A 13,247-nucleotide genomic window follows, 5' to 3' on the forward strand; every position below is an offset into this window, starting at 1 on the left:
TTGGACAGATGAGAGTTCAGATAATGGAGAGTGCAGGAGCCATTCAGCAGCGGGGTGCCCTCCCCCATAGTGAGGGGTTCTTCCTGTTCCTCTTCTTCCTCCTCATTGCAGTCCTGGCCGGGGTCTCTGCTCTGTCTGCTTTATTCACTCTTGTGACAGCAGGGCTGCAGAGGACTTCCCGCACTGCGGCAGGAGCTGTTCAGCGGCAGGGTGGCCTCCCCAACAACTAGGTGGATTTTTCTCACAGCCCTAGCCAGGGGAGGGGAAACGGGCAGGATGTCTCTGCCCTATTATTTGAATCTTTGTGTTATCCAAATTCCTTCCTTGCGCCCCAGCATGAGATGCAGGCTGCAGAGGACAAGTATCTCGTGCTGTGGGCCATGGAAGGGATTCGGATAATGCAGAGGTACAGATAATAGGGTTTTGGATAAACAGGAGTACACTGTAATAGACTGAGTGAGAGAGAATTCTTTATAATTGCTGGTCAAAACTTTCTTGCATGTTCGGCTTTTATAGCCATATTTAGCAACCTAAATACAAAGGTGTGGATGTCAAAGGGAACCAGCAGCTCCCAATGACTTGTACTGGGAGTTGGAGCTGCTCAGTACCTAAAAATCAAACCACTTCTATAGTTGCCTAACTATATATAGTGAAGAACTCAACTCTAGACGGCCAGTTTAGAAAATTTTGGCCGTTATAGTTAGTGATCCTTTCGTATGTTGTTTTCTATACCAATGGTATCCCCAAGTGTTTTATAGTGTCCGGAATAGTAGAGGGAGAGAAATGAAGAGGCATAGGCAAAGGAGGAGGTATGTTTTTTCAGCTGAGATTTCAAATGATATGGCAAGAGTTGAAGAGATGGCTTGTCGGGCTAATGGAATGTGAGATGAATGGGAAGCCGATGGAGTTCTGGGAAGAATGTGAAATGAATGGGGAGTGTGTGAGGAGGCAGGTTGCAGCAGCCTCTGTATATGTTGGGTTGATGGCAGGGATACGGGGGACGCAGACTTGCAATAATCAAACACTGCAGATGTCGGAGTGGCTAGAGTTTCCTCCTTGGTGGAGTCAAGGTACAGCCATAAACGAACAAGGCACCAGCAGTAATCTGAAGGTTTGCAAAGAAAGAGAAGAGTGCAGTCAGAGTCAAATAAAAGGTGTGAGACAAGAGGGAGCAATGGGACACAGATCTGTAACTGAAGGGCCTCTTGTCTGAGAAGCACTTCTGTGTCTGGAGACTCGTACCTGAAAGATATTTAGATGATGGCTGAGCATCTCTTCTGAACCAATTTACCCCATGCTGAAACATAAGCCCCAGTTGACTGAAGAAAATGACTAAAACAATTCACTTGAGGCTAAAACTAAGGCACATGTGCTTTCAGCCTTACAGTGAGATCGGTTATGCTGTGTTAGGTTTTGTGTGGTGAGTTTTTGGGGGGGGGTCACATACAAAGTTATTGAGTTCTGAGAAAAGCCCTAGTTTTGAGGGTTTCATCTTTTGTGTGCACTTTGGTTGCCATTATAATTGTTTAGTTGGTTATAACTGATTGTGGCCTAATTTGCACTTGCTAATGCTAAAAGCAATGAGTGCTGCTTTGATCTGAATTAACTCTAGCATTGCAATTAGCATTTGTGAAAGATGCTGGATTAACAGAAGTCGAAATCAGACTTTATATTCACAGGCCAGGTACACAGAGCTCCCCTTACCATACCATGGTGCTTCAGCTTTGTCCCAAAATGGGCCACCTCTAGGTATGAGTGTGTATCACAGCATGGCTTCAGTGTATATTCAGTCCTTGTCCTCTCTGCTGAGACTGACAAGAATGCCAGCTGGGGTGGTCTTTTAGAGATGTGGGCAATTGCTCACTAGGATCTGGACAAAGATTTCCCCAATTAATTTCTTATTTATCCTTTTGTCTACATTTTTCAGACACTGATCTAGTTTGTCTTTTGTATAGCAGTATCCTTCGACCTGTATGCAAAGCCAGGTAACAACAGGACTTTAACTTTGATGAATCCCAAGAAATCTTTTTATCAGTGGAGGCTGCGTGTTCCTTCTAACTATATTGTGAAACTTGTAGTTCTTACTCTGCATGGTGTCACTCCAGGGAGTTGTGCATCACACAGATTATCTGCATATGATTTTCTTCTTCCTCTTCAGAACAAGATCATTACAAGGTATGAACATAAAGGAAAGCTACTTTTTTCTCTGGCAAAACACACACCAAATCTTATATGTATCCCCTACCAGAGCGCTCATGAACATATTTTTATTTTTGTTAAAAAGAAGACTTGCATGGCTCAAGAGATTTGGTACAACCTTTCGAAGGCTAGTTCAAGATCCAGCCTGGTTTAGCAGTGACCAGAACTCAGTACCATGTGATGTCTCTTTGGTAACCTACCTGAAATAAGTAGGTAGTCTTATTCCTATCAAAGAGATATCTGGACTCATAAGTATCTGCCAATATTTAGCACTCATATTCACCTTTGTCTATGCACTCAGCCAGGAGGTCAGGGATTGAAAAGGGCGCACACTGGTTGACTCATTGCCTACGAGTAGTCCCTCATTCCCTCCAAATCAGCACTGAGACACACAGGGAGAGCACTGTGGAGAACTCGGTGTTGCTACTGCCCATGCTGTAAGCGTTCTATGGGTAGAGATCAATTTCAAGGGCTGTGAACTCATCGTGTTTTACAAACAGTAATTCAACTATTTGGAAAGCAAAGAAGAAATGTTGGCTTTGATTCAATTCATGTTTGTATTAAGAGGCTCGTGATATTATCAGTGAAAGCTTCATGTCAGAGATGACATTTGTATTTCAATTACATATATTTATCTCGTACAAAGTACATTGAACTCACCTGTGCACTCATGTTTGCCAACAGGAGTCTCAAAAATAGGAGCTGATGCACTGGGAGATTTAAGTACATACACAGGAAAGATAGTGGGATTGGAGAGAGTCTATCTGCAATGTACAATTCAAGTGCGGGAAATACTTTTTTGTGTGTGTGCGCTTGTTTTGCTGTTTCTATTGGGTACTAATCATCTGTCACACTTGTTCACTGACTGAATGTGTATTTCCGTGTATCCCCCCCAAATTCTTTAGCGTGGTCAAACACAACTAGTGGATAACTCTGTCCAATGCTGTGGACAGGTCCAGTGGAATCTATGGACCCATGTCCATAGATGGTTGAGAATAGATAATCATTTACCATTGGTGCTGTATCCAGAGTTCCCTTTGACTTTGATGCCTTGCAATCTTCCAAGACTTCAACTTGTGTGTGATCCAGAATCCCAGAGGAAGAGAAGTTTGAGATGCTTCAGGTGACCATCCCTTTCTGTGTACTTGATACCCTAGGTCACATTAGAAACAAATGCAGCTGTACACCTGCAGGATGGCAAATAGATGTCCCCACTTTGAACTCCAAAACCCACTGGTTCTATCCCATGAGCTAAAGGGCAATCTCCATTAACTGTCTCCTTAGTATTCAGCTTATTCATGCTATTCTCTGTTTGTAGGTATCCAGTTCTAGAGGGTGACTCAACTGGGAGGCCATAAGTGATTCTGAGTAGTTTCCATAAAGGACAATGGTGAACTGTACACAGTTGCAAATACCTAGCCATGAAAGCACAAGTGAGGCTGTGCAACACCATAAAAAAGCACACGGCATATAAATATTTGGAGACTTTGTTGTATGTCCTCACTACGCAATTTCATGACCCCATCTCAAGAAAGAAAGATACAGCACAAATAAAACAGGCTCAGAAACAGGTGACCAAACACTAGATGCATGGAAAAACTTACATATGAGAGGGAAAATATTTGGACTGTTAGTTCAGAGAAGAGTTGAGTAAGAGGGCACTGGGTAGACAGAGGTACATAAAATAATGAAGGGTACACAGAATGTCAGTTGGGATCTTCTGTTTACCCTGTATCATAATATAGGGCCAGGGATTAGCCAATAAAATGTAAAGGGGAAAAATATTCTCTTAGATAATAAGTAACCTTTGGAACTCAAAGGCAAAAGATAACATGGAATCAAAGAGCTTAGTGCAGTGGATATTTTCTATTACCATTAGGTAATCTCTTATTGGTTTGCACATGTAACTGCTATACTTAGAATGGGGAACACCATTAGAATCAGTGATAACTTGCCTACTAATAAACAGGTAAAAGAAAACTTCAAATGTATTGTGGGTTTAAAAGTAGTACAGATGTTCATATGGATAAGACTATCCATAGTTATTGAAGGTGGCATAAATTATAAGGGATATTAGACTCTGGTGTTTCAGGGTATCTGCCAACCATTTATTGATTTGAGTTGAGAAGAAATTTCCCTCACGGGCAGGTTTTTACCTTATTGCCCGTTGGGTGGCTTCTTCCACCTTGCTGAAAAACCTCTGGTCATTCTGATACATGAAACCAGGCTAAATGGTACTTTTCAGATGCCAAGATTTTTAGGGCAGGGACTTTCACTTACTCTGTTTGTACAGCACCTAACACAATGGAGTCCCAGCCGAGCTAGCTTCTAGGTACTATTACTATGTACAGGCTTAACTTGTCTGATATGGTATTGCATATCAGATGGCTTTGTAAAACTACAAATCCCTATGTACCTATTAGCAACATCCTTTTGGCAGTGAGCCCTGGTATCTTAAAACTACGCCAGATCCTCTGTTTGAGTAAATGAAATCTGAGACTGGGAAACTACAGGTCAATGTATTGGGCGCACAAATGGCAAACAGTTCATTAATGGGATAAAAGAAAAGTAAGTATCCAGGGGAGTTGTGTCAAAGTTCAGCTGAATGTATTGGAAGGATTGCAGTCTAATTTCAGAGAAGGACGGGTAATACAGAATGTTATCTAGTTCAGTTTGGTTATATTTCAGGTGGTGTGGAGTACCAGGGGCCTGGAGTCCTCCTGTCATACGGTTAACTTCATCAAGTAATGTTATGCTGGTCACCTTCTCGCTGGACAGAAGAAAAGAGAGTAACATGCTAAAAGCATACTTCCAAGCAGTTCCTAAAGTTGGTATGTACTCAAATCAATGATGTATTTGATGTAGGCGAGTTCAGACTTTTAGCCACTACTAATTTAGGACATTACTACTTGGCGGTTATTGTTTCTGGAAAAAAGAAGTTTCCATTCTGATCTCCCTGAAGATGATTTCAGGTAGCTGAGCAGAGGATGGGGATTGAGATCCTTCCATTTGGTAGGATTAATCTTCCTTTCTGGTTACCATTAGACCATCTCTCCTAATGATTGCATTGGACCCTGGCTCTAACTCACTAAATTTCATGTTTACTCTTCACATATACTACTCCCAAGAGAGCATGTTGGCAATCTCAGTAAAGCACAAGGCTGCTATCCAATCTTGGTGCTCCTGCCAGCTCAAGTATGAGGCACACTGGTAGAGAGTGGTTGGGTTAATCTTGCAATTCTGTCTGGTTACAGTGGAATACTTTGAGTTGCCATGACTTGAGTCACCTGCATTTTGCTGCAGACGCTTCTAAGGTGAAACCAATACCAATAATTATTTAGTCACTTGCCATTCCTGAATCTTCCCCCCTTCTTCTGATAAATAAGGGATCATAAATATTAATGGACAGAATTAATGGCCAATGCATTTTGTCCCTATCGAATAAATTATAGGGAATAGCCCCTACAAAGCTAAATTTTCAAAGGTGACAGGTAATTTTGAGTACATCGGTTTTTGCATGCCCAACTTAATACCCTCAGTGGTCTTACTTTAAGTAAATGCTCAGCAGCACCTGCCTTTTGAAAATCAGACCCCTTCAAGATTGCCCAAAATGGGCACCCAAAATTACTATACACTCAAATGTTACCATGGAAATGAATGCAATTTTAAATAGAACAGATAAATGAAATTAATCTTGATTTCTTAATTCACACACTGCTATATTGCTTCAAGAAAACAGTCAATAAGAATTGGGGGGTAGGACTGGATGATTACAAGTATTGTCAGTAGGAAGTGGAGCTTTTCAGTCACCAATTCAAATGCAGCACGAGTCTTAAAGATACACAAACTGGCTTATATGAAATTAATTGAAGATCTCCGTCCACATTTTAATGGTTCAGTGTTAACATCATGAAAATGCCATCTTCATTCTATGGCAAGCTCCTCAGAGAGGTCAACGACCATTCAGAGAAGTCGTTTCTGCAGATCAATGTTGAGGTACATTCACAGGTGTCATGTGTGTATGTGAATGCTTCCTTGTAGGCAATGCGGGATTTTCCATTCTTGTATCCTCTTCGTATAGAATGTTTGCTTTTTCCTCCCACAGTGCAGTTGCAAATGAGAGTGTTAGGTCGAACAACATCTCTTTTTTTATTTGAATAAAATTGGTCTTTGCTGATGGGTAGGTTGATCTTTCCTTGTTACTCCTTCTATACAGTGTGTGTGTGTGTGTGTGTGTGTGTGTGGGAGGGGGAATCATATAGCCAACAGATGGAACTAGAAAGGAATAAAACCTGTGAATGTAGTCTGGTATAGTAGTAGCAAAAAATTTCATGTAAGAGTCTTTCCCATTACTATTCAAATATACTTTCTATTTAATTTGTCAAAAAAGCTATATTATCTTCACAAAGTAAATCAATGGGTGGCCTCCCTTCTGAAATGAGAAAAGCATGTCTTGGGGTATAATTACAGAAATTATTCTTGGAAAGAAGGATGAAGCGGTAGCAATATTTGCTATGCACAAGTATTCAACCATATTGGCACTTAGCGAAGCCAGGGGTCTGAGCCTACTTTTACTTAAACCAGTTTGACACCAGTGTCAGTCATTGAATTCAGTGGCATTATTGCAGACTTACATTTGTGGTACCGAGTGAGGAATTTTGCCTTGTTTTAATAATACATTAGTATAATCTCTCATTTGTGTTGCACCTCTGGTTCTAAGGGCTTCCCAAAGCGTGTAAGTCTGTATACTATTCTGACTTCTGTTCAGCACTTGTGTAACCCTGCTGAAGACAAGAGAGAGCAAAACTTTGAATCACTATACATAACAGGAGAAGGGAAGGGATGAGGCAGTGTGGTAGGTATGAGAGGGAGGAAATGTTCACTTCATCTGCCACTGAAAGGCTTCTGCTGCTGGGGTAGATGCACATACACAACAGTTGAAGACTATTGTATCTAATATGAAACAATAAAATGAATATTCAGCAAGTAATTGGTAATAGGAAGCAAAGTATATTTGGTTACTCTTAGCTAAGTACGGTATATTAGATATTCATGATAATAGTGGAGGACAGCACTTGGATTCATCTACTGCTCTCATTTGAAAGTTAATTGTTGTAATTATGTCTAGGAATAGGAGATGTGATTGGAAATTCTAGAATGATGACAACGTAGGGTAGTTATTCTCTGGGAACATAGGACAAAGTGAGATGGCAAGTGTCATGGCCCATTCTCCTATCTCTAGTCTGTATCTAGAGAAGGAACAGAAAGTGAATTAAAAATTCCTCTTAAGTGCCATTTATGTAACTGTGTAGATTTATTGGTATTTTTCTCTTCCAGTCTGTGGTGGGCATTACATCTCTTGGAATGGGACAGTGAGCTCCCCTTATTATCCAAGCTACTATCCACCAAATATTGACTGCAGCTGGCTACTCAGAGTAAGTCTGTGCAAATAGTAGTGATTTCATTAAGTTTTCATTTTATGCATCAGAAGTAAAAATGGGAAAACATGCCTTCCACTGTGGATGAAACAAGGGAATCCATGCCAAGAACCTGCTAGCAATCATTGTGCACAAATATGGCAGCTGATTGCATGTTTTCATCTGTGCTGCAGACTAGGCTTTAGGTACCTCTGCAAGTGGGGCAGGAGATAACAAATTAGCCTGTGCTAGCTACAAAATACTGGACTAGTGGGCCTACTATTCTGTTCTAACTTAGCAGATCCTATTATTACCCTCTTGGCATAAGCAGTTAGTAGCTATTTGGGGGCCTTGCTGGATCATTTCCACTAGGAAGACAAATGGATGATACAAGTCATGTATTTGGTGCAATCCTGTTCCTTCACAAAGGATGCACACAGTCCTGTTTGCTTGAACACAGTAGATACAAACAGGAGGAAGTTTTCTTGTTCAGAAATGTAAGTCTGCTTTTCCAAAAGATGTTCGCACAAGAAGCGCTGCCTCTCGCCTTCCTCACAGGACTACGTAAACTACTGCTTCTCCCACTACCTGCTGGCTTTCTCGTAGCTTTCTGCCTGTGGTTACAGCAATGTGTGGCTATCTATGTCAATCAATGCCTTTGCCTCTATGTTTGCAATCAGTCCCAGGGACACTTTGCAGCTCACTTAGCTTCTAATAGGCTTTGCCATGCAGCCCCATTGCCTTGGGCAGTGGCTTACTATTATTTCCGGCTATCATTACATAAAGGCTTGTAACTGCCTGTAGATCAGACTTCTGCTTGCTGGCAGCCATTAACACTTGACAGTATAACATTATAATCTTTGCATAGGGCCCTACCAAATTCACATCTGTGAAAAACACGTCCGGACCATGTAATCTGGTCTCCCCTGTGAAATGTGCCAGGGAGGGGAAGGGCTGAGGGTGCCTCAGCTGGGGATCCTACCATGCTCCAGGCTCCAGCTGCTAGTCCTGGCAGGGCTGGGGAGAGATGGGACTTCCTTTTGTGCTGCAGAGGCTGCTCCTGGGGCAGGATCAGACTCATCTCTAGAAACCTCCCCCAGCTGTGAGAAGCTCCACACCTCCACCCCACTTCCTGCCCCCATCACTCTCCAGCTAGGTCACTGTACAGATCACTCCCCAGGGGGCATTACAGGGGGCAGCTGCAGAGCTTCTTGCAGCCGGTGGAGGTTCCCGGAGGTGGGTCTGACCTGGCTGGGATTAGCAGCTGGAGCCCAGCACATGGTAGGAGCCCCTGACTGGAACATCCCTAGCCAACAGTGCCGGACCTGGGGGCCATGCCCCACCTTTTAACATGGACATAGTTTTGGGGGGATGGGGCAATGTTGCCTCCCCAAACTGCAAGCCTTGGGCAGGCACACAGCCCCTGCCAGTGCCTCTCTGAGCCTAAGCAAGGCTTGCAGTTTGGGGGGGGGCATGGCTCCTGGCCCCCCCGGTTCCGACACTGGTGGCTCCCCACTTCTACAAAGGTTCTGGCACCCTTGCCCCATCCTTGATCTTCCCCGGCTCCAGACCCAGGGCTTCGTTGTTAAAGGGGCCTTGGGCTGGCAGTGTTTCTGAGGGGGGAACCACAGCGCACCCCTCCCTGACAACAGGGCTCCCTGGACTGCTGCCCCACCCATAAGGATGGCCCTGCCCCCGAAAAAGTGATGACCTCCTCCACAATACCATGTGACCCTCGTTCTGCATTGCCTGCTGCCCAGCTCTGAAGGCAGCACCTCTGTCAGCAGCAGCACAGAAGTAAGGGTGGCAATACCATGACCCTCCTACAATAGCCTTGTGATACCCCACAACCCTCTCTTGAGTCGGGACTCCCATGGTTATTACACTGTGAAATTTCAGATGTGAATATCTGAAACTATGAAATTGACTTTTTTAAAAGCCTATGGCTGTGAAATTGACCAAAATGGACCGTTAATTTAGTAGGGCCCTATTTATGCACCAGTACTGTTAACTGTAAGGGTTTAGGAGGAAAATTTCAAAGACACAAATGGTAGTTGGGCTTCTAGCATCCTGATAGACCAAAGGGGCTGGGTGCTTAACTGCAATTTGTGCCTTAGGAAATTTCCTTTTTATTACATACCTTTCTTACCTATTGCTGGGAGTAGGTGAAGGTGGTATTTTCTTTTATAATCTAATGATGGGAATGTGATTTATTAATGCCTGTCCACTTGATTTTGAGGTAATAGAACAGAATGTATCAACTCATTGGTTTTGTTTTTGTTTATTTTCTTTAACACTTTGATTGTAGGCACCCCTGCCTGGATATAAGTTGTCGCTAAAAATCCTTGTCATACAAATTCAAGAGAAGTCTCCAGGGTCCAATAAATGTGATAAGGACTGGTTAGAAATTGATGGAGTTAGGTGAGTTAAAACACCACTCACTCTTTTATTTGACATTGACATTAATAAGTGATATTCAGAGAGGACACAACTTGCCATTTTATGAAACATTCTGTATTAAATCTTGGATTTCTCCAGCTACTTCCAGTGCAGAAACATACAACTTTGTGTATGCAGACAATGCAGACATTGTGACATCTTTATTCAGGCTTTCAATGGTCGTATTCTTCCTAATTATGGCTAAGCAGCAAACAGGTCAAATAGTTGTCACCAATGGTAATAAAAGCCTCATGCCTATTTAACATCAATAAAAAATACTTAATCTATACGTTTCATTACAAAGGTGGGTGGTCCAAGAGATATTTAATGCAGGATTTTGCTGGAGGTGTGAATTCCTGGTTACCATCTTGAACTAGCTGCTTTTCTAGCTTTGTTTTCTGTTTCCAATGTCTCTTTAATGACTGCTCTTTGCCTTGGTTATTGAAAACAAAATTAGACATGGCCAGGCACTCGTCCTTCAGAAGGAGAAAATCCAAGGTGGCAACTGCAATGTTGGATTGTGAGGATTCATGTCTAGGAAGTGAAAATGCTGGGTTTGCAAACTGAACTGAAAATCTTTAAACAAGCTTTCTTAGGTTTCCAAAGGGAGAGGATGTGGTTGCAACATTGACCTTCTGGCTATATTTTTAGAACTGTAGGCTTCTAGTCTCAGTGAGAACCAGGACATTCATTACATGCAAAATAGTTTGGAAAAAAATAAGTTACCTACACTGTGTTTTAAACCTCCAAAGATAAGTTTTGTTTAATGTAAAGGTTTATCTGAACCATATCATCTTTAAATGTTAGTTGTTTTGTATATGTAATAATTAGGGTAGCTGAGTTGGCAAGATACAGTAAAGTAACACATACAAAAACTGTTAAGACTTGGTGAAGGTAGATTGTAGTTGTAATTATTCTGTTCTATACTTGACAGATATTGTAAAACTATTGCTGAAAGCAACAGAAACAAGGAATATGGCTATTCAGTTGCAATTAATTTCCATTCAGATGAACTGGTCACGCACAGAGGGTTTTATATTGAATATAAAGCTTTCAGTCACACGGACCGTAAGTGGATACAAGTGCACTTTAATTTTTAAGGGGTCCATGTTACAGCTTTGGGGGAAACCTTGCTTTATAGACCTATGTTTTGTAGCCTATAGGACTAACCTGCTTGCCTGTGTGTGTGTGTGTGTGCACGTGTGTATATATAATAACTTTTCTTATAAGTTTAAGTATTTGGTTTATTGTAAGAGGTTTATAAATTTATATTAAAGTAAGTTTGACTGTAATGCAAGAGACCTACAGGCCATAAACCTATATGTTAAGCTAAGGCAAAGTTAGCATATCTATATTGGGCCCTTTTACCCAGAAAGTAAAGTTGACCTTTATCTTGTTTATCCTATACCTAAATAGGTAAGTACCCATGCCTGTGTCTAAGACCTTTACCTAGACCAGTAGACAATGGAGAATGGCATAGGGTTTTTTTCAATGTTGTACCCACAGACTTAACAAATACACCACAAGAGACTGATGTGCGTACATACCTGTCATCAATACGCACATACATAGTAGCCTATGGGGTAAGTGTACCCTAACATTTCTGTGGGCGAGGAATGAAATTTGGGCATAAGAAGAAGGATTTCTGGCACTTGCCTTATAAAAGAGGTGACGAACCTCAGTAGAGTGCTCCATTCTCACTCACTTACTTCCTCCACTCTCTCTATCTACTCTATCTATCTACGATGACTACTACTATTAGTAGGCTATATTTGTTCTTCTTAAACTTTAAGTTTCAAGGGAACTAGGCTAAGCTTGGTTTCCCTAAATTTTATTCTTTGTTTATTAGGTTTTGCTTTTAAGTCTTAGTTAGTCAAGTTAACCCTAAGTTAGATTTGATAGTTCTTAGCATTAGATTCTTTAAGCACTGCATCCCTCTCTCAAGAATTGAGAAACCTGAAGCGCAAGGCTGTTCCTGTGTCTCTTACCATAAGGTTATCAAGGAAGGGTGTGAGTATTTTAACCAAAGCTTTGTTGCATATAATGCTATATCGACGTATCTTTGGAATAGCAGCAATGCAATTGTAACGTTGTAACTCTGATTATTTTACCATTTACTTACTATTATTGATTTTAATAAGTCTTTAAGGCTATATCTGTCTCAGTGTGAGCTTTCTGTCATACCCCCGAGGGTCTTTTGTAAATTCTGTGGAGCCTGATTCAGGACAAGAACTTTTATCTTCTGATCAAACAGATTGGCGAGCCTAAAACCCATACTACTTAATATTAATTAATTAATTAGTATTTAAAAGTTTAATTAAATACAATAAATAAATTTAATTCCCATATTATCCAAATTAATATTATTAGTACACCCTAAATCAGGCTACAGTTTCACACTCTAACTCATAGTAATTGTGGCATGAACAGGGAGTTGTCCTTCAACCTGATTGATTGCTGATCCTGCCTGTCTGGTCCAGAGGTGAGGGGAAAAGAGTCTCTGCTGACTTGACCAGGCTGAGAGAGCAAATTTGCAGGTAAACAGTATTAAACCTTGTCCCTAAGAATCTAGAGGCTGGCATGCTCCAGCTATTATGCAAGGTCACTAGTGTTACTAGCAAAACTTTCTAGTAATGATAACCTACAGGTTTCAGTCTTAGTGTTGCTGGCCAGCTGGAGATACTTGGTATATTTAAATCATTAAATATCTGCATAACTAGTACTCACAGCAAATAAATCTGTGTGGCCTCCACATCTTCAATGGCAATGATAAGAAGGTTAATACTGATTTAAATTCTCCAATCCATTAATTTTAAATTCACATAAATCAGAGTACCTGTTAAAATTACCGACCTTTTCTTGTTTTTTTTTTAAAGGAAGACGGCATTTGCTTTAGTTCAATTTTATAGAACAAAAATAAATGATGTACTGCTACCCTCAGTGCATATTTGGTCCGTTTTCATTATTTCTATCTTTTTTTCCTTCTAGCATGTCCTAGACAATTTAAATGTACAGACAGAACATGCATTCCTTTAAACAACCAATGTGATGGATGGAAAGACTGCTCAGATGGCAGTGATGAATTAGACTGTGGTAAGTTTATTCAATTTCTGGTTGATAAACAGTCCTTCAGCAAGGCACTTGGAGGACTGTAAAACACTTTTTCTAAAAAATGCAATTAGATGGAATAAT

General features: G+C 41.1%; 1 protein-coding gene across 3 annotated transcripts in view; it reads left to right on the top strand.

Annotated features, from left to right (window-relative positions):
- The window catches only part of LOC123361767 (suppressor of tumorigenicity 14 protein-like), a 38,915-nt gene that overhangs the window by 5,479 nt on the left and 20,189 nt on the right, over window positions 1–13,247 (top strand). For all 3 annotated transcript variants that reach the window (XM_045001896.1, XM_045001898.1, XM_045001895.1), the window contains exons 7-12: window positions 1,956–2,175; window positions 4,888–5,030; window positions 7,537–7,634; window positions 9,925–10,037; window positions 10,990–11,123; window positions 13,044–13,148. In XM_045001896.1, coding sequence (XP_044857831.1) covers window positions 1,956–2,175; window positions 4,888–5,030; window positions 7,537–7,634; window positions 9,925–10,037; window positions 10,990–11,123; window positions 13,044–13,148 — 813 coding nt within the window. The remainder of the gene's footprint in view (window positions 1–1,955; window positions 2,176–4,887; window positions 5,031–7,536; window positions 7,635–9,924; window positions 10,038–10,989; window positions 11,124–13,043; window positions 13,149–13,247) is intronic.

Source organism: Mauremys mutica, chromosome 1 (genome assembly GCF_020497125.1).
Source record: "Mauremys mutica isolate MM-2020 ecotype Southern chromosome 1, ASM2049712v1, whole genome shotgun sequence".
Lineage (NCBI taxonomy): Eukaryota > Metazoa > Chordata > Testudines > Geoemydidae > Mauremys > Mauremys mutica.